Source organism: Megascapheus bottae, chromosome 15 (genome assembly GCF_031878675.1).
Source record: "Megascapheus bottae isolate mThoBot1 chromosome 15, mThoBot2.hap1, whole genome shotgun sequence".
Taxonomy (NCBI): domain Eukaryota; kingdom Metazoa; phylum Chordata; class Mammalia; order Rodentia; family Geomyidae; genus Megascapheus; species Megascapheus bottae.
The window spans coordinates 43,583,383-43,609,687 of NC_143523.1; the positions used below are offsets into that span (position 1 = coordinate 43,583,383).

At 42.4% G+C, this 26,305-nt stretch overlaps 1 protein-coding gene across 1 annotated transcript; it reads left to right on the forward strand.

The window, feature by feature from the left end:
* Positions 1-2,389: 2,389 nt before the first annotated feature.
* Eif4ebp2 (eukaryotic translation initiation factor 4E binding protein 2) lies at positions 2,390-23,562 on the forward strand. The gene is made up of 3 exons (XM_090346482.1): positions 2,390-2,816; positions 16,440-16,625; positions 17,981-23,562. Exons 1-3 carry the CDS (start codon positions 2,672-2,674, stop codon positions 18,010-18,012), a joined length of 363 nt encoding a protein of 120 aa, XP_090202608.1. The 5' UTR covers positions 2,390-2,671; the 3' UTR covers positions 18,013-23,562.
* The last annotated feature ends 2,743 nt before the right edge of the window (positions 23,563-26,305 follow it).

Here is a 26,305-nt window from a genome sequence, read left to right on the forward strand (position 1 = left end):
TCCTGCCACTATATTTACTTTTCTACCGTCTTCCTCCTTTGTACTGGCATTCTGTCCACAGAATGCTAGAAATCTATAATTATAGACAGATCAAAGAGGCTACATTTTGTAAACCATGCACTCCATAAGCTTTCCACTTAGCATTTTGCCTTTCCTTTCTACTAGAAATGTCTCTTTCTTTTGGCACATCAGAAGTCTTAGGGTCTTTCAGGGTTGCATTCAGACTTACGTCCCTCGATTCTGAGGGTTCCAGACTGCAGTATAGCTGAAGATTCTTCTTTTCTTAACTCTGGGGCTCTTATCACAAAACAGTACCATGTCATATCCTGGCTGGGCATGTGCTTGTGCAAGTTTCTCTGCCTAGGTCAAATAGCTGTTTGACCTTCTCAACAATAGTAACAGTTGGCCTAAGCTATCAATACCCCTAAGCTCAGTTTCTCCATTTGCAGCTATCCATAATTCTCTTGATCCTATCCTGAGCCTATTGTGGGAACTTAGCACAGCAGTTCTCAAAAGTGTGGTGTGGAGAGCCAGGTAAGGTTACTAAACTTCCCCTTTCTCAACTACATAACTATGTGAGGCTGCTTTCTTCATATACTTGCACCAAAAAAAACCCCTATCACAACAGGTTGAATGCACAAACAGCTATGAGAATACAGCAGCTTTCTCTTCAGCCAGATATTAAAGTGTTTGCAAAAATGTGAAACACTGCCACTCCCCCTCTCACTTTAGAGAATATAGGAATTTTGAAAATAAAAAATATACCATTATATCAGCATATAATGGTTTATCATATTATGAATTAATGAAAAATTTAAATTTACCTAGTGTTAATTCCTAGTATAGTAATTTGCAAAAGTTCTTTGGATTCCTCAATATTTTTTTTTTGCCAGTCTTGGGCTTGGGCTCAGGGCCTGAGCACTGTCCTTGGACTTTCTCAAGGCTAGAGGTCTACCACTTGAGCCTCAGTACCATTTCCAGCTTTTTTCTATGTATGTAGTACCGAGGAATTGAACCCAGGTATTCGTGCATGCTAGGCAAGCACTCTACCACTAGGCCAAACTCCTGGCCCCTCCTCAATCGTTTTTAACAATATAAAAAAATCATGAGACCAAAAGGTTGGAGAACTTGTAGAAGAACAGTGTTTCAGAGTTTGATTTTTCAGTTACCTCATAGTTTTAACCCTTTCTATGCCTCAGTTTACCTTTAATACAATAGTATCTTTATGATGTGGATGTCTACTAGTCTCTTTTCTTCCTTCCTTCATCTTTATTTAATAGGTCATGGGGCTTGACCTTAGGGCCTGGGTATTGTCTCTGAGCTTTTTTACTCAAAGCTGGTTCTCTGCCATTTGAGCCATAGTTCCACTTCTGGCTTTCTGGTGGTAAATTGGGGATAAAAGTCTCATGAGAGAAAGTGGAGAAGGAGTGACGTTGTTCAAAAAATATATACTTTTTTTGGCCTATCCTGTGCTTGAACTCAGGGCTGTCCCTGAGCCTCTTTGTTCTCAAGGCTAGTGCTCTACCATTTGAACTACAGCGCCACTCCAAGCTTTTTCTGAGTCATTCATTGAAGATAGTCTTATGGACTTTTCTGTCTGGGGCTGGCTTGGAAGTGTGATCCTTATATCTCAGCCTCCTGAGTAGCTAGGATTACAGGAGTGAGCCACCATTGCCCAGCACAATGTACTCTTCATCTAACTTAAATGAAGTACTGTAACATCTCTGCACTTCACCTAACAATAAATAAAATTTAAAGTTAAAATAAAGAGACCAGGGACTGATGTAAGCTTTAAAAAAAAAAAGCATCTCATTAATATTGATTTTCCTGTCTGGGCTGGCTTTGAACTTTGATCTCATGTCTTAGCCTCCCAAATAGCTAGGATTACAGGGATGAGCCACCAACTCCGGACTACAAGTCTCTTTCCTTCATGTTTATATTTTGCTTTATATGTTTATACAGGAATAGCCTCTGGAAGGATACTCAACAAACTGGTCCCTGTGGCCTCTGGAGACAGTAAATACATCGTTGTATGCATAGCCTGTACTTAATAATAGACAAATGAAAGGAAAATGAACACTTTTAATGGAAACGGATAGGACGCTGAGGTTGTTTCAGGAAACGTAATGTTGACTGACAACCGAAAACACACAGACTCCTGGAAAGTTTTCCTCATCTCACTGGGTCTGGATCACACCCTACAGATTCCCTTTGCCTCTAGTGCCTGGCAAGCCAGAGTTCAGCCCCGCCCACCCCCACCCCGCCCACCCCCGCCCCGCCCACACCCACCGCGCCTCTCTAGGAACCACCCCCGACACGTCACTTCCGGCGGACTCGCTTTTCTGAACTCCCTCTAGCTCCCGCCTTTGCCCGCTTCCGGTCGTCGTCGTCGCCGCTGCTGCCGCTGCTGCTCCTGCTGCTGAGGCTGCTGGCGGAGGCCGGAGGATCGGGCGGCGGCGGCGGCGGCGGCTGAAAGGGCGGCGGCGGGAGCGGAGCGGGACGCAGAAGCGAGAGGAGGCGAGCGAGGAGCGAGCAGAGCGCTCCCTGCCGCCCGCCTGAGGAGCCGGAGCCGCCCGGGCCCTGCCAACCCCGCCGCCGCCGCCGCCGCCGCCGCCGCCCGCCCGCCCGCCTCCTCGCCCGCGGGACAAAGCCAGGAGCCCGTGCCAGAGCCATGTCCTCGTCCGCCGGTAGCGGCCACCAGCCCAGCCAGAGCCGCGCCATCCCCACGCGCACCGTGTCCATCAGCGACGCCGCGCAGCTACCTCATGACTATTGCACCACGCCCGGGGGAACGCTGTTCTCCACCACGCCGGGAGGTGAGCGCCCGCGCCGCGTCCCGGCCTCCCGCCGCCTCTGGAACTCTTTGGGGCGGGTCCACGGAGCCCCCGGGTCCCCTGAGTGGTCTTTCGAAGCCTCTTCACCTTGCATTCTTTTCGGCCTGGGACTCAAGCCCGCGCGCGCGCGCTCACGCCCACTCGAGAACGCGGGTCTCGGGAGCGCGGAGAAAGCCCTGGTCCCCGCTCCGTGGCCGTTTTACGCGCTTGACCCAGTTTTCTCTCCTCCCCGCCCTTCGCGGAGCTGCTCGGCCGCACTGGGCCTCGCATGACACCCTGCTTTGCCTCCCCTCCTCTCTTGCAGCTTTGTTGTGCCTTGGTGCACGTTGGTGCTTGGCCGTCAGAGCTGCCCCACGGGCTTTTGTAGACAGGAAGTTGAGGAGTGTGGGGTAGGATCCTGCAAGGATTTGTTTTGCCGCTTGTGGAACGCCAGGACGAGGCTGGAATGCAATCTAGAAGTCTCCCTTTGACAGTAATTGTTTAATGTGCTGGACGGCGGCCTCTCCAAAGGGCGTGGGGGTTATTTGGAGGGGGAGTGTCTCCAAGCTGGAAGGAAAGAGTAATAAACTAATACTCAAGCTGTACTCGAGGGACAGGGGAGGTTGGAGTGACAGCACCAGCAGCGGTTGGTTGGTTGGTGGCCTGGTGGCCGTTGAAGGGGCCCTTATCCAGCAGAACACCTTTGCCCGATTTGGGGAAGGTGCTTGCTTATAGAGCTAGTTGATGCAGAGGGAGACTACTGGACATTGTTTTCCAAACGACAGCCAGGAACTGTTGACAAGCAACACTGGATAGAGGTGAAACATGTAGATAAGAGTTGGTCATGGGAGAAAAGAAGCTCAAAGGTTGTCTGTGCCCAGCTTGGGCTGTTAGCCAGAGGGTGGGGACTGCAAAGCGATTTTGGGAATGGTCAAACTTACTGAAGGGAAAGAGGCTTCTCCTTCCTTTCTTCCTCCTTCCCTCTCTCCCTTCCTTCTTCCTTCCTTCCTAGAGGCTTCTCCTTTTCTCTCTCTCTCTTTCTCTCCCTTCCTTCCTTTCTTTCTTTCTTTCTTTCTTTCTTTCAGTCCTGGGCCTTGAACTCGGCCTGGGCACGGCACTGCCCCTGAACTTCTTTTTTCCAGACTGGCACTCTACCACTTTGAGCCATAGAGCCACTTCCAGCTTTTTCTGTTTATGTGGTATTGAGTAATCAAACCCAGGACTTCATACATGCTAGGCAAGCACACTACCACTAAGCCACATTCTCTGGCCTCTGGCTTCTGTGTGGAGATTTGGCTGGCAGCCTCAGTAGCCTATGGGAATACTAGCCTTCTTCCTGTGGGCAAGATCCCTGAATGTTCAGCAACCAATCCTATGCAGTTGGTCTTGTGTAGTCTTGAAGCTATTGCAGAATAATAGGCATAGAGTTAAGAGGGATCTCCTTGCCAATTCCAAGGAATAAAAATGTAGAAGAAAGCTTTAGAGACTAACTAGGCCACTAGGGGTAGTGTGACTACATTGAAAAACTAAATATTACTCCGACCCCTGAATTTATCAATGCATATGCAGGATCAAGTATGAGAAAGTTTAAACACTTGTACTGCACAGCAGTGAAGTTATTACTGAGTTGGTTTGCCTCACTGAAGAGTGCTTCCTCCATTCTTGATTTTGTCTAAGACCAGTTCCAAGTCCTATGTAGAGTTTGTGTTTTGTTGTTGTTGTTGGTTTTGTTGTTGTTTAGAAAAGTTCTTCATAGCTCATGCTGGAACTCTGTGATCCTGTCACCTCAGCTTTTGAGATGCATTACAGGCATACCCAACATTCCAGGATCATGAAGGATTTTTTTTTTTTTGGTTGAGGGGGAGGCCAGTCTTGAACTCAGGGCCTGTGCTGCCTCTGACCTTCTTTTACTCAAGGCTTTCGCTCTACCACTTGAGCTATAGCTCTACTACTTGAGCTGTAGCTCTACTGTAGGCTTTTAGGGTGATTAATTGAAAATAAGCATTTCATGAACTGTACTGTCTGGGATGGCTTTGCTCCAGTATCCTCAGATCGCAGCCTCCTGAGTAGCTTCAATTACAGCATGATTTTGACAGATGAAAATCTGCTCCGGATGAGTTGTTTTGAACTTAAGCTGTTAACTTTTAAGAAATGGAGTTCTTTTTTAAGGTGAAGGAAAAAGTTTTTATAACTTATTTGAATGCCTGTGCTCCTTTAGAGTATGTATTATAATTGTCTTACTCAACTTTAATTTATTTTGGGAAGGAGCTCAGCCTTTAACTATATATTAATCCTTTAGCTATATATTAATCTTATTCTTAGAAGGAAAGAGCCATAAAGGGAAGGAAGCCCTTTTAGCATATTTCAAACACTGTTGTGCTTTTAAAATAAGCCTATAGTGTTTAGCATTGTTTTAAAGATAGAAACCTGTCTCATAGTCTGAATTAATTCCTAAAATTCTTAGGGAGATTCTAGCAGAGATACTAATTCATTTACCCTCTCAATACACATAATTCCACTGCTTAATCAAATATCCTCTACAGTACCTCTAGATAGCATCTGCAGTCACACTTTTGTTTTAGATTTAAGTACTTGCTACTGACTCATCTAGAACATTGAGCCTGTATTAATTGGTAGTGACCTTTGGTTATTTTACACACAAGGGCTTATTATTTAGAGGCGTTCAATACCCTTGCAATTTGATTTCATCAGTATTTTATAGTAGTTGGCTCAGTGCTGTTTAGGTGCACACTGAATTTTCCTCCTTTGGAAATTTTCTGCCCTCTGATGCTTTGTTCCATTTCTCTTCAGTAGCTCTCCGTGGATATTATTTTCTTGGATCAGGATAAAGTTGTTATTTGATGACTTCTAGACAGCTGATTAATGTGGTTATGTATCTTTAGTAAGTCCCTGTGCAGTGCTTTGCAACAGACAAAAGTAGGAAATGCAACCCTTGCCTTGGATGCTTTTAAAAACTTGATTTGGAAGGGATAGAAGCTGTAGACAAGATTTTCAGTTCTGAAACTTTATGTGTTGAGTTACATATTTTAGATGTGAGAAACATTTTTAAAAAATGAGTCAGTAGGCTTCTGCTGGAAAATTCAATTTAGTGAAAAGGGAGAGGAGGGCATCTCCTACCTCAGACTTTGGAAACTTGAGAGTATCACACTTGTCAGAACATTCCAGTGCTAAATGCCCTAAATGATCAGACAGGGCAGGGACATTAATCCCATAGCTAATTTAGGATTTCTCCCTCTTGAGAATCCTTCATTTATTGGATATCACATGATACAGTCTATCCTAGAAGTTTCTCAGAATGGCCTTGTTGTGGTTTGGGAAATTATGAATTTTTTGTGTTGGTAGAAGAGTATTTTTTTTCTCACTATTGAGGCAGAGGAAACTTGGTTTAGTTTTTCCTATCTACCCATAGAGAAGTGGGCGTGATAATTGGTTCTGCCACTGAAAAGATTCTAGCTTCAATGCAAGGTAAGATTGGTATGGTTTAACTTTTATAACACTGGTTAGCTGGAGAAACCTAATGACTCTGTTTTGTAAATTGAAAGTTGAGTCTCCCTCCCCAGATTCACTTGTTAGAATCATATAGCCTGTTAATGTCTGAAAATCTATATCCTAATCATAGTTCCAAATTCCTCCCTAATATCTCAGGATGCTTATATTATTAGGAAAGAACATTTAAAGAGCCTGGAATACTAGCTGATGGGATTCTCTGTGCTACTTATTTAGTTTCTAGGTATGGATCCATCTCTTGGGAGAGTTGTGCTCTTCTTTTGCCCATCTAAATAACATTCTTACCAACTTTTTGCCATCTCTTTTTGCCTGTCCTTAATAACATTCTCATCAATTGTGGAAAAGTATGCTCTTGAGAGCGACATAGGTCACAATATGATGGTCTGAAATCTGGTTTTGCCCCATCTCTCCCTCCCTGCCAGCTAATTCCTCTTTGCTTTGGTTCACTAAGAAAAATTACCTGAAGGCCACTGGAAGGCCTAGAAATCAACAAGGTGAAAAAGAAGGGAGAAATGGTCCTTCTAACTTTATTATCAAAGTAAGAGTATTGGGGGAAATATACTTTTCAGTCTGGTTTCTTTCTTAGGATAAATCACACTGTGGGAAAGAAGGGCCAGATTCTGACCCTGTTATAAATTTCATTAGGAACTTTTAGCTGAGTTTATGCTAGGCCATTAACTGTTGCATCCACAAATGTACTTCTTTAGCTCTGCAACTTAAATTTATGGCACAATGTTTTATAAGATGTGCAGGGGCGGGGAGTTTGGCCTAGTGGTTAAAGTGCTTGCCTAGCATGCATGAAGACCCAGGTTCGATTCCTCGGTACCACATACATAGAAAAAAGCCGGAAGTGGTGGTGAGGCTCAAGCGGAAGAGCTCTAGCCTTGAGAAAGTCCAAGGACAGTGCTCAGGCCCTGAGCTCAAGCCCAGGACTGGCAAAAAAAAAAAAAAAAAAAAAAAAAGATGTGCAAAGTGCATGAAAAACATTAAATGAAGGGAGTTCAATTAGTTTGCTTACAGTTGAAAAGGGTGACATTTACTTATAATAATGCAGATACACTAGTTTTGGGATTCCCTAGGAGATTCTGCTTTAGTCCCATATTCAGATTCAGTTGGCAGAGTATGTATATAGAAGAAACTGACTTTGAGTTTTGCTAGAGAGGTACTGAATTCTGAGCCTTGAGAAGGCTGGCAGATCTATGTACTGGCACTATCAAAGTCATAAAGTTATGAAGCATTATGAGAACTGGAGTTTTTTATTTATTATTGCGCTGGTCCTGGGGCTTGAATTGAGATTTTGGGCACTGCTCCTGAACTTTTTTTTTTTTTTTTGCCAGTCCTGGGCTTGAGCTCAGGGCCTGAGCACTGTCCTTGGACTTTCTCAAGGCTAGAGCTCTACCACTTGAGCCTCAGTACCACTTCCAGCTTTTTTCTATGTATGTGGTACCGAGGAATTGATCCCGGGTCTTCATGCATGCTAGGCAAGCACTTTAACCACTAGGCCAAACTCCTGGTCCCTCCTGAACCTTTTTTGTGTGTGTGTACCATTCCTGGCGCTTCAGAACTCAGGGCCTGAGCACTGTCCTTGGACTTTGTCAAGGCTAGTGTCCTACCACTTGAGCCACAGCACCACTTCTATGTATGTGTGTGGTACTGAGGAATCAAATCTGGGTCTTTGTGCATGCTAGGCAAACACTCTACCAGTAGGCCAAACTCCCGATCCCGCTCCTCAACTTTTGTATTCAAGGCTAGTGTTCTCCCACCTGAGTCATAGCTCCTTTCTTGGCTTTTTAGTAATTAATTGGAGATCGAAGTGCCATGGACTTATCCACCTAAACTGGCATTGTACCTTGATCTTCAGATCTCAGCCTCCTAAACTCAGGAGGATTATAGACATGAGCCATTGGTGTCCACTGAGGTCTAGAGTTGTAAAGAGTCAGCTTTCTAGGGGGATTTTTGTGAAGTTTAGAGACATTGTAGGCATATTTGTGTGTTGAAGATCTGCAGATCAATGTAGGCACCAGTGTCATCCTAACTACTTGGGGACTAAGGTTGGGAGGATCACAATACCAGGCAGAAAACTTCATGAGATCCCCTTCTCAACTCATAGTTGGGCAAAATGACACATGCTTTTCTTTTATTCCAAGCAACATGGGAGGCTGAGATGGAAAGGATGGTGGTGGCAGGCCAAATTGGGCAAAAAAGTGTGAGATTCTGTTTCAACTTACGGCACTTGGAGCCCATGGCCTACATCGTGTGTGTGTGTGTGTGTGTGTGTGTGTGTGTTGTATTGGTAGTGGGGCTTGGACTGTGGGCCTGAGCGCTGTCCCTGAGCTCTTCAGCTCACAGCTACCACCCTACCCCTTGAGCCACAGCACCACTTCCGGTTTTCTGGTGGTTAATTGGAGATAAGAGTCATGGCTGTTAGTGCCCAGCTTGGCTTTGAGCCATGATCCTCAGATTTTAGCCTCCTGAGTAGCTAGGGTTACAGGTGAGCCACCACGCCTGGCTTGTGACCTACATCTGATCCCAGAGTTGCTGGAAATCTACAAATAGGTGACTTGTACCCAGGCCCCTGCCAAGGCAGAAATAGAGACCCTAACCTTGAAATAACCAGTGGGAAACAGCTGTAGATATGGCACAGTACCAGCTTAGCAAGTGTAAGGCTCTGGGTCTAAACCCAGTACCCCTCCTCTTGCCAAGGAAAAAATTAAAAGATTTGCAGTTTGAACAGAAAAGTTAATGTGAAAAAAACTGCTTTAATGAGATGTGAGACTGGTGGTCAATAGGACAGTTTGTTGGTGAATGGCGGAAATTTTTCTTAGCTCCCAAGTCTTACAGTAAGCAACTTAATGTTTAGATTGGTAGTTAGAACCAAGTTCTTTTTAGTCAATAGTTTCTCAAGTTTGTTCAGTCTGTATGTTCCTTACACATATCAGCTATCCATCTGTGTACCTAGTATTAAAGATTCTCAGTCCACAACTTGAACCCAAAGCACTTAAGTGTTTACCTCTAGAAAAATCATGGTTTAGGTTTCCAGGGCAAATGCAGTGATAAGAGGGTGTGTGTGTATGTGTGTTAGACTTTTTTTTTTAATCATTGTGACAAGTACCTGGGAGAAATAGTTTAAAGGAAGAGATTTATTTTGGCTTGTAATTTCGGAAGTTTTAGTCCAAGGTAACTGTCTAGATCCATTACTTTGGGCCTGAGGGCACACAGAACATCATGGAAAAAGACCAGCCAGAAATGAACATTGGAAGGAAGCAAATAGTGGGGTTGAAAAGCCAGATTTGAATCTAGGTGTTTTCTCTATGCAGTTAAGTAGTGATCTTTAATTATTAGCATTACAAATGGAAACATAACATCTGTGAAATGCAGCTAATAATCTGGCATATCCATCCAGCATGTTCATAGAATCAGAGCCAGCCACTGCAGTGAAGAATTTTTCCAGGTGTATGTTCTAGCCCAGACAGCAGTGGGAATGTTTTGATGTGCTTCATTTAAACTTCCTGATGGTTGAGATTGGGTAGACTTAAAGTCAGTAGACATTTTTAAAGGTTGGTTTGTGGGTCTTACACAGTTTCGCACGGTTAGTAGCTTTAAATAACATCTAGTTTATTTTGCAGCTCAGACTCAAAAACCAGATTTGCTTAGAGTACCTATGTTATTTGTGCTGTCTCCTGGGCCACTGTTAACTTTTTGCAAATATTTGTAGCTTCTCTGGACATTAGAGTATTCATCTTTAAAATGATAGGCTTATCTTTTGAACCAGAACATAGTTGTTGTCGTCTTCCTTTTTTTTTTTTTTTTTTGCCAGTCCTGGGGCTTGAATTCAGGGCCTAAGCACTATCCTTGGACACTTTTGCTCAAGGCTACTACTCTACCACTTGAGCCAGAGTACCAGTTCTGACTTTTTCTGAGTATGTGGTACAGAGGTATTGAACCTAGGGATTCATGCATGCCAAGCAAGCACTCTACCACTAGGCTACACTCCCGGCCCTGTCATCTTCCTTTTTAGTTTAGGTGTTTATTCTGTTGTGGAAACATCCTAAGTGACTGGGCAGGGACCATCCTTGGACATTAACATCTTGGAAATATTTGCTTCTAGTTTTGAGTCTTGGAGTTAGAAAACTATTCTATAGATCTTTCACAAATGTTGGATATCTTCTGTTCAGTCATCTTTATTAAGTTAACAGGCCATGAGGCTCCATTAATGCATTTTGTTGACACCCTTTGTGGTCTTCTGAGTTTTCACATCTTTTTCTCCCTATTTATTGCAGTGGTTAGGAAAAACATGTGCAGTCTTCTTTTCTGAGTACATTTAAAGAACTCACTACTTGAATCTTTTTGGTTTGGACCAAAACTAGGACTTGAAGTTAGTACCTGAAGCTTTACCAACAGAACCATATCTTCAACCCTAGACAAACAGTAATCCCAGGCCTTAATGAAAGATGTAGCTAATAGCCAAAATTCCTAATAGAATATTTAGATTGCTTGCCTAATGCTTTGTTTCCTTTTTACATTCAATATCTAGGTTTGAAAGATTACCTTTCATGATCTTTGCTGCCCTGACAATATTGACCTATTATATATAAGCTTATAAAATACTTTAGAAATGGCTTTCTAATGTTTATTTTTTCACTTTGATTTTCAGACTTGGTTTTGTTATTTATAATTCAGGCTATCCTAGAATTTAAGACATTCTTACCTCGGGCTCAGATTTTAGACATGTGACATCACACCTGGCTTTTCCTGGTAAAATATGCATATGTATCCTAAAAGTTATCATTTTAACCTTTTTTAAGTATGAAGTTCAATGGCAGTTTATCTTCCCCAGCTGAACTATTGTATCTATTAAACAGTAACTCTCCATTAAAGCCAACCATTACCAGCAGCCCCTGGGCCACCACTATCCTACTTTCTGTCTTCATGAATCTCTCTACTCTAGGAAGTCTTATATAAGTGTAATCATCATACACTAAGTTGTCCTTGGCCTTTAGCAGTCATGAAGTCACCATTTTCCTAGTAACGTTAGTATCTACAGTGTGTAGGACCAAAGTATTAGACATGTCCTAACAGTTGGTCACTAGAAATTAAAAATAACCTAGATCTAAAGGTTCCTGTTTTTCTGGAGTCCATACATGAAGATTAGGTAGAACACTTTTTAATTCCTTTCTATTTCTTGTTTTCTAGCTTGTCTTTCTCCCCCCACCCCACCCCCTGCCCCCCATAGTCCTGGGTCTTGAGCACTGTCCTTAGATTTTCTCAAGGCTACAGCTCTACCACTTGAGCCACAGCGCCACTTCTGGCCTTTTCTATGTATATGGTACCGAGGAATAGAACCCAGGTTTTGTGCATGCTAAGCATTCTACCATTAGGCCAAACTCCTGACCCCTCTGTCTTTTCTTTTTACCTCTTTATTCCTTCCTTTTTCTCTTCCTGTCCTTCAGTTCCCTTTCCTTTGTACTTGCTACATAGCATTTTTCTAGTCAGCTACACCTCCAGTCCCCAATTGGCAGTAATTATTATTTTTGTTTTTTCTGGTAGTTACCTTTAAAACTTCAGAGATGGGCTGGGTATTGGTGGCTATAATTGATTGCAGCTACTTAGTAAGCTGAGGTCTGATTGGAGTTTGAAGCCATTTGGGCAGAAAAGTCAATGAGAATACTCTTCTCTCCAGTTAACCACTAAAAAGCTGGAAATAGAGCTGTAGGTTAAGTTGTAGTATGCTAGCCTTGAGCACAAAAACTCAGGGAAAAAGAAAGCCCTGGTGTTAAGTTCAAGCCCCAGGACTACCACACACACACATATACAAGTTAAAAGTTAAATTCATCCCTAGCAACACAAACATGCATATGCATACACACCTCTATTTCAGCTTGCTTAAACATTGAAAATCAGGCTATATATATACATATAAATATATACATATATATATACACACACACATGCACACAATACTAGAATTTTTTAAAATAACTTTGCAAGTAAAAAACAAAGAGTATGATTTTTTTTCATAGAAGACTTTTGTGGAAAGGGAAATGGAAAACTAACTGGAAGGAAAATGCTCCATTTGTCGTATGTGAGCTATGGGTTTCTGAGCTGGCCTTTCACTTTTCTTCATTAATTTAACTTGTCTAATTTGTGCTGGGTTGGTTATAGAAGTAGTACACAGTCTGGATGGGATGTATATTACAAGGAAGTTTTTTAAAACCTTTTTACTAATGCATGATTATAAGAGACTTTGAATATATTTTAAGTTTCTTTCTTAGAGTTTTTTTATATATACTTTTATAGTATACCAAATGCCCTTATAAAAGAAACTCAAGTATTTTGTGGCTTTTTATCCTTAGTAAAATCTTAATATTTTTTGTTAGTTTTGATATTTTGAATGGTCAAGTACTTTTGAATTATAACAGATTCCTTAGTCACCCACAAGCTGATTTCCTTTTTTTCCTTTTGCTTTTTATCTCCTGTAAATTAAAATTTTAAGTCTTTAGTGATCTGAAATTCAAAGACTAAAATACCGTACTTCGGTATTCATATTTCTCAGAGCCTTAGTTTTTTGTCAATAAACAGTTTGATTTGGAAGTGGGGATGTTACTTTTGAGATAGGAACCTCAGATTCTGTCTGGGCAAGACCTCACCTATGGTAGGCTTCCTGAGGTAGGATAATAGCCAAAGAACACTGCATTCAGTTCTCTGTTGAGAAGGAGTTACAGGAACATTTTTGCTTTGTTGACCTTGAGTTATGATCCTCTTGAGTAACTAGGATTACAGATGTGAGCCACCAGTGCCTAGCCCCAGGACCATGTTTGAGACAATCGATATATAGCATTTAATTAGGACCTTAGCTCTTCAGTGTCTTGTCTTCTGAATTACGTACTGTTTTTTTTTATTATTATTATTACTTACTGTTTATATTCAAAATTAAATATATCTTAGGAACTTATTTTTTTCATATATTTTTATTGTAATTAATAGAAGGGTTACATTATATTCATCAGATAGAAGGTACATTACTTCACAAATATTGATACCCTTTCTCATGTCCTGTTTCCCATTTCCCTCCCCTCCCCTCACAACTTGATTTCCCCCTTCCCTGTCCAATTTTAAACAACCAATTAAGCATATATAAAATATATCAGAATAACAAGGTGAAATATTGTAACAATATGAAATAACCAAGGGACAATAAAAGAGATGAGAGATAACATAATACATCAAGGACAACAATCACTCATTATATGGCTTTTGTTTCTATATCCTGGAGGTCCTTACATTTAGCATCATACTAAATGGCCTTATGTATCTAGATTTTGTTCTATTATGAATCTCTGCTAGGAGAGCCCAAGGTTCCTATTGATTATGACAAATGAGGGAGAGTGTTGGGCCTATATTCCTTTGAGTCTGCTTACTTCGCTTAATATGATTTTTTCTAAGTCTTTACATTTTTAGGAACTTTTTTTTTTTTTTGCCAGTCATGGGCTTGAGCTCAGGGCCTGAACACTGTCCTTGGACTTTCTCAAGGCTAGAGCTCTACCACTTGAGCCTCAGCACCATTTCCGGCTTTTTTCTATGTATGTGGTACCGAGGAATCAAACCTGGGTCTTCGTGCATGCTAGGCAAGCACTACCACGAGGCCAAACTCCCGGCCCTAGGAACTTATTTTTAACATCTATCAAAATATTAGTGCTGGTGGCTCATGTCTGTAAGAAGCTATAGAAAGCTGTGAATGCAGTTTGAGGCTACCCAGTCAGGAAAATCTGTGAGAGTCTTCAAAGAGTCAGAAGTTGAGCTGTAACTCAAGTGATAGATCTTTAGCCTTGAGCAAAAAAGTTCAGGGTCCTGAGTTCAAGCCCCAGGATCAACACCAAAAATTAAAAATAAAAAATACTAGAACAAAAACAGAAAATCTTTTTTTTAATTTTTTATTGTAATGTATAAAGGGTTACAGTTACATTTGCCAGATAGTAGGTGCATTACTTCTCACACATTGATACCCCTTCTCCTGTTTTTTCCCTATATTCTTCCCCCTACCCCTTCCCAATCATCTTGAAAATCAGAAAATCTAATTGCATCTTTGTGTACTAACTACCATGAAGCATTCAAAAATGAAATTAAGAAAGTAATTCTTGGGGCTGGGAGTTTGGCCTATGGTTCAAGTGGTAGAGAGCTAACCTTAAGCAAAAATGCTCAAGGACAGTGCCCAGGCCCTGAGTTAAAGCCCCAAGACAAATTTAATCAAAAAACATAAAGCAGGGCTGGGAATGTGGCTTAGTGGTGGGTAGAGTGCTTGCCTAGCATGCATGAAGCCCAGGGGTTCCATTCTTCAGTACCACCTAAACAAAAAAACCCAGAAGTGGTATTGTGGCTCAAGTGTAGAGTACTAGCCTTGAGCATAGAGATCCACTTCTGGCTGTGTGTGTGTGTGTGTGTAATGGTGATCATAGTCTCTTGGACATTTCCTGTTCAGTCTGGCTTTGAACGTGCATCTTCAGATCCACGTTTTCTTTTTGTTTGTCTGTCAGTTGTGGGGCTTGAACTCTGGGTCTGGGCTCTGTCCCTGATTCTTCAGCTCAGGACTACCGCTTGAGCCCCAGTACCACTTCCAATTTTCTAGTGCTATACCACATTCTCTTACCTGTTATGAATAATGCTGAAGTGAGCATGGAAATTATCTAATTTAATTTCCCATTGGTAGATTTTATGGAAGTTTTTAATTTTTAGAAAACCCTCTATACTGTTATATAAAGGCTATTACTAAATCTCTTGTGGTTTTGATAATAGCTATGCTATTGGGGGTAAACTCATATCTCTGTAGTTTTGATTTACATTTTTCTGGTGATTGTTTTGTTTTGTTTTTGCCAGTCCTGGGCTTTGGGCTCAGGGCTTGAACACTGTCCTTGGGCTTTCTCAAGGCTAACACTCTACCACTTGAGCCACAGGACCACTTCTGACGTTTTTTTTTTCTTTGTTTGTGATACTGAGGAATCGAACCCAGGTCTTCATGTATGCTAAACAAGCACTCTACCACTAGGCCAAACTCCCAGCCCGGTGATTGGTTTTTTTGCATACTTTTTAATGTTCCTATTGCTTACTTGTAAACCACAGGTTTTTATAATTCTCAGGGACAGTATACTCTTCAGATACTCTTCAGAACTATTGCTTATAAAACATTGTAGAAGTTCTGTCTTGGGAGAATATCATTCTTTTTTTTTTTTTTTGGCCAGTCCTGGGCCTTGATCTCAGGGCCTAAACACTGTCCTTGGGCTTTTTCCTCAAGGCTAGCGTTCTACCATGTAAGCCACAGCACCACTTCCAGCGTTTTTCTATGTATGTGGTATTGAGGAATCGGACCCAGCCCTTTATGCATGCTAGGCAAGCACTCTACCACTAGGCCAAACTCCCAGCCCTGAGAATATCAGTCTTGATGCATGTTTAGAAAGTCATTAATCTTTGGTGACTTTTTCCACATAATTATTTATTCTTTTGTTTTGTTTTGTTTTGTTTTTGTGAAGATTGTGTTGTTAGGATATATGTGAGATGGTTACAATAAGACATAGCTCTGGCATAAGAAACTGAAAGTCTATAGAGAGAATCTGATAAATAAAATTCCTATGATAGGTGATATATGAGATAGGGGAATGGTTACAGGAGGGAAAGAAAGGCCAGTAGCATAACCGAGTGGTAGAGTGCTTGCCTAGCATGCATGAAGCCCTGAGTTCGATTCCCTGATGTCACACAAAGGAAAAGCCAAAAGTGGTACTGTGGCCCAAGTGGTAGGCACTAGTCTTATGAAAGCCCAAGGACAGTGCCCAGACCTTGAGTTCAAGCCCCAGAACTGGCAAAAAGGGGGCAGGGAGGATGACTTCATGGAGGAAGAAATACTGAAGCTGAGTGTTGAAGGAGGAACAGGGGTTCCCTGGGGAAGGGGATGCAGATAGTAAAAGAATCTGTTCACAGGCTACTGGGACATTAGAATTCATCCTTTTGGTATGAATTGGAAAATGCTTAAGAGTTTTCAATTGAATTTAAACTGAACTTGTATGTAATATTATGTGTTGGTGGCTCAAACTCTTCAACCCTATTTTCTAGGAACTCGAATCATTTATGACAGAAAGTTCCTCTTGGATCGTCGCAATTCTCCCATGGCTCAGACCCCACCCTGCCATTTGCCCAAAATTCCTGGAGTCACCAGCCCTGGCACCTTAATCGAAGACTCCAAAGTAGAAGTGAACAACTTGAACAACTTGAACAATCATGACAGGAAACATACAGTTGGTAAGGAACTGCCATGCTGAGCACCAAGAAAGGTGGCTCTGGGAAACTGAATACTGGTTGGCTGTAAGTTGAAAGATGTTAATGCATGAGTAACTGATGTTTAGTTAAATGTCTTATAAGGTTCCCCATCTCCTACAAGGGTTCATGAAAAGGAGTTCCAAATTATAATCAGGTCTAGTTGGCTAGAGGAGAATAATTCAAAATTAACTAGAGATATGATGAGTCTTGAAGGTAACTGACAGTTTTCATTGGGAAGGGATCTTGACCTCTGCCCCATCCCCACCTCCCTCCCTCCCTCCCTCCCTCCCTCCCTCTCTCTTCCTCCTTCCCTCCCTCCCTCCCTCCCTCTCTCTCTCTCTCTCTCTCTCTCTCTCTCTCTCTCTCTCTCTCTCTCTCTCTCTCTCTCTCTCTCTTCTCTCTCTCTCTCTCTCCCCCCCCCCCTCTCTCTCACACACACACACACACACACACACACACACAGTGACATGGTCAGAGAGAAGGTTCTGGGGCATGGTCCAGATGTGTAATCTCATCTACTTAAAAGGTAGAGGAAGGAAGATGACTGTCTGAGGCTAGCCTTTTTAGTTTATCTGAAGAGAAACTCAGAAACAAAAGGACTCAAGGTCATGGTTCAAGTGGCATGTGCTTGCCTAGCAAGTATGAGACCTGAGTTCAATCCCCAGTACCACCAAAAGAAGAAAAAAACAGAACCTCATGTCTCCCTTCTTGTGGAAAATAGCCCTTTTTTGTTATAAGAATGGACATTGTTGTATTACAATAGTAGTATATACAGTTTGATTCTTGTGTTTTTTAGAATTGCCTTTAATATTTATATAAATGCCTTCTACACACAGACACCTTTATTAATAGAAAGGCTTCCTCACCCTGTAGATAAAAAATATTGAAACAGACATGGCAAGCTCTTGAATACACTTTGTGTATTGTACTTGTACTTAGTGACCCCTGGGCCTGAGCCAGCATTAGGTTATTTACAATTGCAGTTGAGTTTTTAATGGAGTAGAGCCCAAGTTCAAAGCCTTGGAAGAGTATCTGACACATGACCAAGACAGCTGTGTTGTCAGCATATGGACAAAGGGACTGGGACGGTTGACTTGTTACTCAAGGGGAAAGAACCCTCTCCCATGGGTCTGTGACTGATTTAATTTTCTCTGCGTGAAAAAAATCAGCCAAAGCAAAGTTGAATAAAAGGTTTTGAGGTTTTGTTTTGTTTTGTTTTCATTTGTTTCAAGTGTTGAGGCAACAGAAAATGGTACAGTTTGAATTATTTTGACCCTTGTATATAGAGAATGTCATTTAACACTTGCTAAATTTTTCGTTGCCTTCTTCTTACCCAGGGGATGATGCTCAGTTTGAAATGGACATCTGACTCTCCTACAAAGTATAGAAGAAAAGCAGCAACGTGGATGCCTGTGTGTACCTGATTTGGCCAATTGCATCTATAATTGAAGTCAGAAGCTGCAGTACCAGCAGTCTCCAATGCAGCCTCACCTCCCCCTCACCCTTCTGGTGCCAAAAGACAGAGGATAAGCTTCATCTGACCATTTTTTCTCCCTGTTTATTGCTCTCTGCCCAATTAGACAAATTAGTTTAAAGGCCCTTGTTTATTTCTGTAGAACGAACTAAGCATTCCTTAGAGGAAAACAGTTAAACTGTGGCTTCCTGGTCATTCTATTGAGAACTCCCTTTTTACTCTCAGATTTATCCCAATTGTAATATCAATCTGTCAACAACATCCTGACTAGGATGTCTGAAGAAGAGGTATGTTGCCTCTCTGCTAGCCCATTGGTGATTGATTTGGTGCTGGGGATATGACTTTTTATTTTGTTTTGTTTTTTAAATTTAAAGAGAGAGAGCTGCTTTCCCTTTTGCCTTGCTATTTGTCCTTAGGGACAGAGTGCAGCTTGCACAACTCTAGTAGCATTATTCTGTGACACTGTTTTGATATCTGCTTCCCCTCTTTCCTCTGGGAGGAATATCCTATATCTTTGGTATTCTAGTTCATCTTCCCATTCCTTGTCTTATGACATTTGTGCAGATATGCTTAAACTTTTCAGCAGAAGAGCACCCTTGGTACCTGGTATGATTGGCTCTTCCATTGTTTTTAGACCTGCTTACATCTTGTTACTGGCAGAGTCGTCTTGTACTATGCGATCCAGGTGATTTTGTTTGCTCCAGCGAGGGGCCATCTGAAATAGAGGGTCTTGGGCTTCTACTTGGAGGATAAGGCCTGATTGTGGTATTCTGCTAGATAATATCTGTGAGTCACCTCTGAAGAATGTTGAACCATTTGAGTACTCTCAGTGGTCACCATGTTAAAATCCAATGAACATTGATACTGAAGAATCGAACCCAGGGCTTCATGCATACTAGGTGAGCACTCTACGAGTAGGCCATACTCCTGGCCATTGGAATATTCTTAGAAAAGACCTACATTTTTTTTTCCCAATATGATTCTACTTTGGCTGGTGGGATAGATAAGGATGGATTTTAAAATGTGTTCCTTTCAACTTTCTTGCCATTGTTATTGTACTCTGAATTTTCCCTTTCCTTTCTTCCCTCCTTCCTTCTCTCCCTCTCTTCTCTTTCCTCTGCCAGGCCATTTCTCAAATATACATCAAAGATACCTCAATTTTTGGTATCTGATAATATCTGTCATTCTTCTTATCTGAGGAAGGACCTTTTATTTTTAAGATGACTACAGACAAACTTATTTTTAGATACTTTCCAGTACAGTTTTGGGCAGCAACTCTTAAACTAAACATCTTGCAGTGTTAGGAAGGTAAAAATGTCAGTAGGCAAATCCTGTGTCACTTACTGTCCTTTGTCTTCCCCAAGCTTTTCTGAGCTTACTTTCTTGCTTGAGTTTTGGATGTACATGTGTGGAGTTTGTAAAACTGGCCCATTCTGCCTTGGTGTGCATTGTTCAGAAAAGCCTCATTCTTGGCCTACACCTTTTTGTTATTCTTCCTCCCTAGCCTACTCTCCTTGGTAGAAAGACTGCTGCATTGTCCCTTCAAAGGAAGACAAGGAAAGTAGCCTCTGTTGCCCTGGCAATTTCTGATTGGACTGGAAGTCCTTACTCTTGTAGTAAGAGATCAGATCCCAAAGTGAAAGAAACAGACCTACTGGCTAGGAAAATGAAGCTGTTCTTTTGACTGTGGAAAGATCTTATTGTGAAGACATTTTAGAAGGAAGAGTGGAAGGACATCTATATAATGTTCTGGTTTTGCTACAAAATGTGAATAGTATGAAAACCTTTTGGTGGTGGTTATGTCTCAGGAAAAAGCTGGGTCCCCAATGTTTGGGGGTGCTTTGAGTCTCAAAGTTGATAATTGGAATTTTTTGTTTGCTTAGTGTATCTCTGTTTTGCATTTAGGTAAAATCCAAATTTTGTTCTACATGGTCCTAAAAAGCATAAGCTGGGCTATCGTTGACATAGGAACTTGCCCACAGCCTCATTTTACCTGGGAGCCTGGTTTTGGGAGAGTGGAGCTTTTCATTCTTCATACCCCAGCAGTGGCATCCTGAGGAAACTTCCTCCAGCTAAGAGCCAAAACTAGTGAACAGAGGAAGATATACTTGATCAAATTGCTAGCTATAACAGCTTAGCTTTTTCATGAACCCAACAGGGAATGGATTTATGAGAATTTAAATAATACTAACATACTATTTTCCCCTTTCTTACCATTCTGTCCCCTTCTTACCACTCTGCACTTGCCCCCCAATCAATGGGCAGGTGTCTGAAATTTGAGGGGAGTGTCAGCTGCATAACTCAGAAGCTTTTCTGTCCCTTACTTTTCTCTGCCAAGACCTTCTTGCTGCTTGGTGCAGTTCTTTCTGGAGGCCATCTCTGCAGGACATACTTTGATTTCCATAAATCATTGTGAAGATAATTGCACAAGAAAAGAAACAACTTACAACAGATGACATCTTTATGCTATGCCTCATAGGATTGTTTTCAGAGCAGGGCTTTGTCCAGAGGTAGTTTACCTCGGCATGTTTAGAAGTAACCTCACAGGTGAAGCTCTAAATGAAAATTGTAACATGACTTTTTATTGGGGAAAGAGGTACTTATAGGTAACCATCTGAGTGAGACAGGTCTTGTGTACTCTTGTGATCTCTTCTAATGGGGAACTATCTTTCCTACACTCCTGGGAACAATCAGTCTTCAGGAGAATTGGCCTCCCTCCAGATTGTAGCAAGAGACATACACATGATTCTCTGTGTGGCTTGCTGAGTTCCAAGCTCATGTTACAGCATTCTCAAGAATACAGGAATAGGGACACTGCTTCTAGATAATGAGCTCTCAAGACAAGTTTTATCCTAATACCTGAATGAATTACCAGTTTTTCAACAAATTGCCTATAAATTTACTATATTAAAGTAGCAAATATTTAGTCACTTTTTCCAAGATAAAGATTTCAGAGCAGCTAATTGTGGTAGTTTCCAGAGGCAAGACTTATTATGTCCAGCTGGAGCATCCCCTTCTAAATACCCTGTTTGGCTGTTGACAGAATGCTTTAGGTCCTGTTCAGATCTGTGTAGAAGTATCCTTACACATGATAGTGGCTCTCAGTGACACATACCAGAGAAGGATGCAGTTTGGGAGAATGTTACAACCATGACACTCAGTAACAAAGATAACCAACCAAGTGAACAGGGAAGTAGGTTGAATCTAAATAATACAAGTCTTGCTCCTAAAAACCATTCCCTTGACATATGTATCACCAAATTGAGAGAGAACACACCTTTCTTTCCTCAAATCTACCTGTTTTATATAGAAGTGGCAAAATAATAACAGTTCCCAAAACTAAAGTGTCTCTGTAAGTGCCAGCAGCTCAAGGATGCACATTTGAAGGTCTTAGACTTCATGACTGAGACTTAGTTGCCCTTTTATTTTAGCCCTTTTATTTTATTTTGACAATGAAAAAGAATTGAGGCCTTCCAACTGATACGTGGGAATTGTCAAGCAAATAGGGATTAGGTATTGAGTAGGAGAAAGTCATTCAGGTTCAGGTAGATAAACTGATATCTGGGAGTTATATTCTCACGAGAATCACTGGCTGGCTGCTCTCTGCTGTCTCTTACTAGCTCACAGGCTTGGGTCAAGTCTCACCTAAGAAACAACGTGTGTAAGCTAGGGAACACCTGAGATTGCTCTTGTCCATCCAGTGTGCAGGGAGGCTTTCTTGTCCTAGGTTTCATGGAAGACCAGTAGTACTCCTTTCATCCTCAAGAAAAGCTGACAGCTCGTCAGTAGCACATGCTCAGTGAATGCCGTTTGTTTCTGACACCATTCCTAAACACATCTTTAACAATTCAGATATTCTTATTTATGCTGAAATACTCTCCAGTGAATTTTGGTTTTCTTTCTAATAAGGAGTCTTTTTTTTTTTTTTTAACTTGGATTATTGTCACTTTGGGACTTTCAGACCTCACTTTCCCAATTCAGACAGCTTGAAGTCTCATATTCATTCAGAATGCAGCAAGTTCTATGGTTCCATTCACCTGAGTCCATCCTGCAGCCAGTGTGTGTGGTGCCTCCGGCACTGGACTCAGTCTGGGTGCTCCATGAATTGATGGGAATGTTCCAGGGAGGAGTCTCCTTCCCTTCCCCCAGTATTGGATGACAGCTGCTTGAAGCTGAGCTCTTCCCCTTTTACTGTCCTCTCTAAAAAGAAGGTGATTACTGCCCAGCCAGAACTACCTTTCTCCATGTGCTATCTAAACTGCATGTGTCTGGGCAGCTATTTATTAATCTGCGTAATCCAATCATTTGCCCACCCTTACTATCTGGGAGGGCAGTTTCTGTCTGAACCTTGACAGGCCATAGCTGCCTCACTGCTTTTTACCTCTCAGATTTTATAAGATGAAATCAGATTTTGATGCTGGCAAGTCAGTGTTCCTTAGAAAGCTTCTGCTCCGGGGGCATTTCCTGTTCTAACCCAGACTGCATCCTAGTAGTGGTTCCTTGAGTCTAGCTCAAGGAATGGTTGATCATGCTCATCAGTCCAGTTGGCCATTCATAACACCTTTTTCACCCTCTGGAATTTTAACTGTTTTCTCTAGGCTGGTCCTGGAAGTTGTTACCTTTTGGCAAAGCTTATAATTAGAAGCCTTTTGGATTCCTGTTCAGATGGCCTATGGGTTCTCTTTGCTAATGTCTGCCTGCCCTGGCAGACCATACTGTATGTCATGAGTGCCCAGTAGAAAATATTACTGAAGTGAAACCCATTTCCCAGGGCATTTAAAGTCTTACTCTGCCACCTTTCTAAGCTGGAAAGCTGGCAGAGATGCTGTGATACTTGATAGCTTGATAATTACTTGGCCATGTTAAAATTTCCAAAAGGAATTCTTGCCTGGTGCTCAAAGCCAAAATTCCTGGACACTTCAAATGAATCCAGCACAGAATATCTATTCTTGCCTCAGTGTATCCTAACAAACCAAACCCAAGCTCAGGCCAAGAGGACTTGTTACTGGAACCTAGAAGAATGGGGGAGGAATACTTGTGCCAGTGCCTTTCCTTCACCTGCAGAGCCATCTCTCCTCTGGGAAGGCTCCCTCTCCTGCCCTAAACCTGAAGGACCCCAGGGTTCTCAGGTTCAGGGTCCCATTTTAAGCATCTTTATAAATGTTTTATATAAGAAGCCCTTCCCTCTTTGGTATACCAGTTTCAGCCACACCCAATGGGAAGAACCTTTGGTCCTCCCCTCTTATCCATGTGTTGTCCCCTCAGCTCTCCCTCACACTCCGTGATGGCAGAGGGCACCTTGAGGCAGTTCTGGTATGATTCCATGACCAGTTTTTGTTTAACTGTTTTTCCGAACCAGCAGGTGTTTGGGAATTAGGGAAAAAAAAAAAATTCTCACCAACAGTTGCTGTTACAGTTAAATCAATTAAAGACCTTGAGTGTCAACTTGGTGATTTGGATTTGTTGTGTGTGTGTGTGTGTGTGTGTGTGTGTGTGTGTGTGTGTGTGTGTGTGTGTGTGTGTGATGGCCCAGGGCACATAGTAAGTATACTCTACCACTGAGTCACTCTCCAGCCCTGATCGGTGTTTTATTTTTTTTGTAATTTCAGATGACGGGTTAGAGATGTAGCTCCACCCATTGAATAAAAGTATCAGGTATTGAGTTCAATTCCCAGCCTTGCACAAAAAGAAAAATTAGTTGTGCCCCTTTTGAAGGTGGCTGGAAAGAGAAAAGACTAGGGACCACAGACAAGCATGTATATACTGAGCAAGATGCACCCAAGTAAGCCTTTGGGCATTGGCCTTTACGAAGCTCAGTCCTTCCCATCTGAGGATGGGCTGCCCTGACCCTTAGGAGCACTTGTTAGACATCTATCCTGCCTTAAACTTGCCTTGGTCATACTGCATGTACACCACCTTGCCTTAACACAGCAAATAAGTCCAGGACAAGAACTCAGTCCTTTTTAATGCTGAACATAATAAACAGAGGCCCACTGGATAAATTAGATTTGATGCCTTCCTGTCAGAGAAGAGTGGAGGTTTGGGATGTTACCTAGGAGTGCTGCTTCAGTTCCAGCTGTGTTAGGAGCTGTGTGCCACCTCCTGCAAGATTCTTAGATCTCAGCCTTGGGTTTCTTAAGACAGGGCTAATATGTAACTGCTGGATTGCTGGGAAGATCATGGAGCCACTTTGGTGATCACAGTGGTGATGTACCACTTTGGTATAAGAAGTTCAAAAACAGTTCTTGTCAAGAACTCAAGCCTGTATGAACAACCAGGCCACTTGGCTGTTCTCCTTTGCCCCTTTGTGCCTTTGTGCAGCCAGCAGCTAGGAAAGACCTTTAGGGCCAAAGCATATAAGTGTGACTTCATAAAGTAACAGAGTCTGTTATGTGGACATTCCTGTCCAGATTATAGTACTGTTAGGCCTACATCCATTTCCTCATCTGTTACCTGTGCTTCTTCTGTTCTCCTTATAGTATCTTATTCTCCTGGCTATTACTGGCCTACCTATATACTGGGCAAGAAAGGAGTCCAGTTTTTACCAGTGACTTCTGACTTAGCACTGCTTCACAAAACAGCAGATTTGCCTTGAAAGCAGTTAAAGTAACATGTTGAGTGCTAGGCTCAGGCAAGATAGTTCTTAAGCAGTCCTTTCTCTAAGATGACTAAGCTATCTGCCAGGCAGCCACTGCTGAGAGGTAAAACTGTTCCTGGGCTCCAGTGGGTGGTGGGTTTTTTTTTTTTAATACCTCTGGCACAACAGGTGATGTGCACAGCAAGCACCTGTCTGCAAAGGGAATTTTCCCATTTTGTGCCAGTGCCTTCTGCTGAAAACACTTTGTGACCATGCCTTCTGCTGAAAACAGGCCACGCCTTCCCAGCATAGAGGTGTGTCCTCCCATAGACAAAGAAGCTAGTGGTAAACACTCCCACAGGCCACAGCCACAAATAGTTTGACCTTTCTCATTCCTGCCCCCGCACCCCATACGAGCAATGTTGGTCCCGAGTAAAAATACTCCCAATCCCTGGGCTGAGACTTTTTAACTCCCTTGAGCTTCAGATTAGAAGTGGGGGAGGGGGAAGAGAAGGGTGTTCAGATGTTTGGCCTCAAGGGCCAAGGCTTAATCCAAAATTAGGTGAGTAAAGCCCTCTAGGTGCCGTCGAAGACTGCCCTTGAGGCTAGGGCTCTAGAGTCAGATTTTTCCGATTTTCCCAGCTCTTTTCCATGTAGCTAAACCTTTGAGTCTTTCAGGGAAGGGAATTGGAGTAGCTGATAGCTGAAGGCTAGCCAGGGGCTATGGTTGTCAAAAGTAATCCCACTATGACTGAATTGTGTTTACCTCCAGGCAGACATGTTTGGAAGTAAAGCAGCTTGCCTATGGTGCTGAATCGAGGCCTTGAGGCTTCTCAAGTTTACATCTGGCTCTAGCCATGCCTGGGCCAGGGTTACTTCCTTTGACTCAACTAAGACTACTGTGCTTGGCAGGGTTCCCCCACAGTTGGGAGTCCCTCTAAGGGCTGAGCACAAGTGAGGGGGCTTCCTGGGAAAGATGGGAGCTTGACTTCTATGGACTCATTCCAGCAAAGTGGCCTACTCAGCCTACCAAAGAAACTGCCCCCATTTTTGGTGATGTGCAGTGTACAACTAAGAGCAGACGGGTTACCTTTAGGGTCTCTCACCAGAGTAAGGAGATTGGTGCATGGGGTCTTCTAGAGCTTCCTACAGGAAGCTTGGTTGGTTTTTCCCATATTGCCACATGGAACCAAGTCCAGAGGAGCTAGTAAAGTTTAGCCAGAAAGGAAAGAGCTGGCTTTGGGCTTAGCAGACTTTGGAAGCATCAGAGGGAGAATGGGGGTAAGGCCCAGAGGACCATCTGCCAGCAGACCTTGCTGCTGAGGATTGAACCCAGGGCCTTGCATATGCTAAGGAAATTGACCCATTTTCCCCAGCCACTGACAAATATGAGTCATGAGTGTCACCTTTGAGGGTTTTGTGTGCACGTGCGTGTGTGTTAGTACCAGAGCTTGAACGCAGAGCCTTCATGCTCTTGCTAGGTTTTTTTATTCATAGTTAATATTCTACCTCTTAAGCCATACTTCCAGTCCATCAGTTTGCTGATTAGAGATGACATGGGTTTTTCTGCTTGGACTGTTCTCCAACAGCCATCCTCCAGATCTTAGCCCC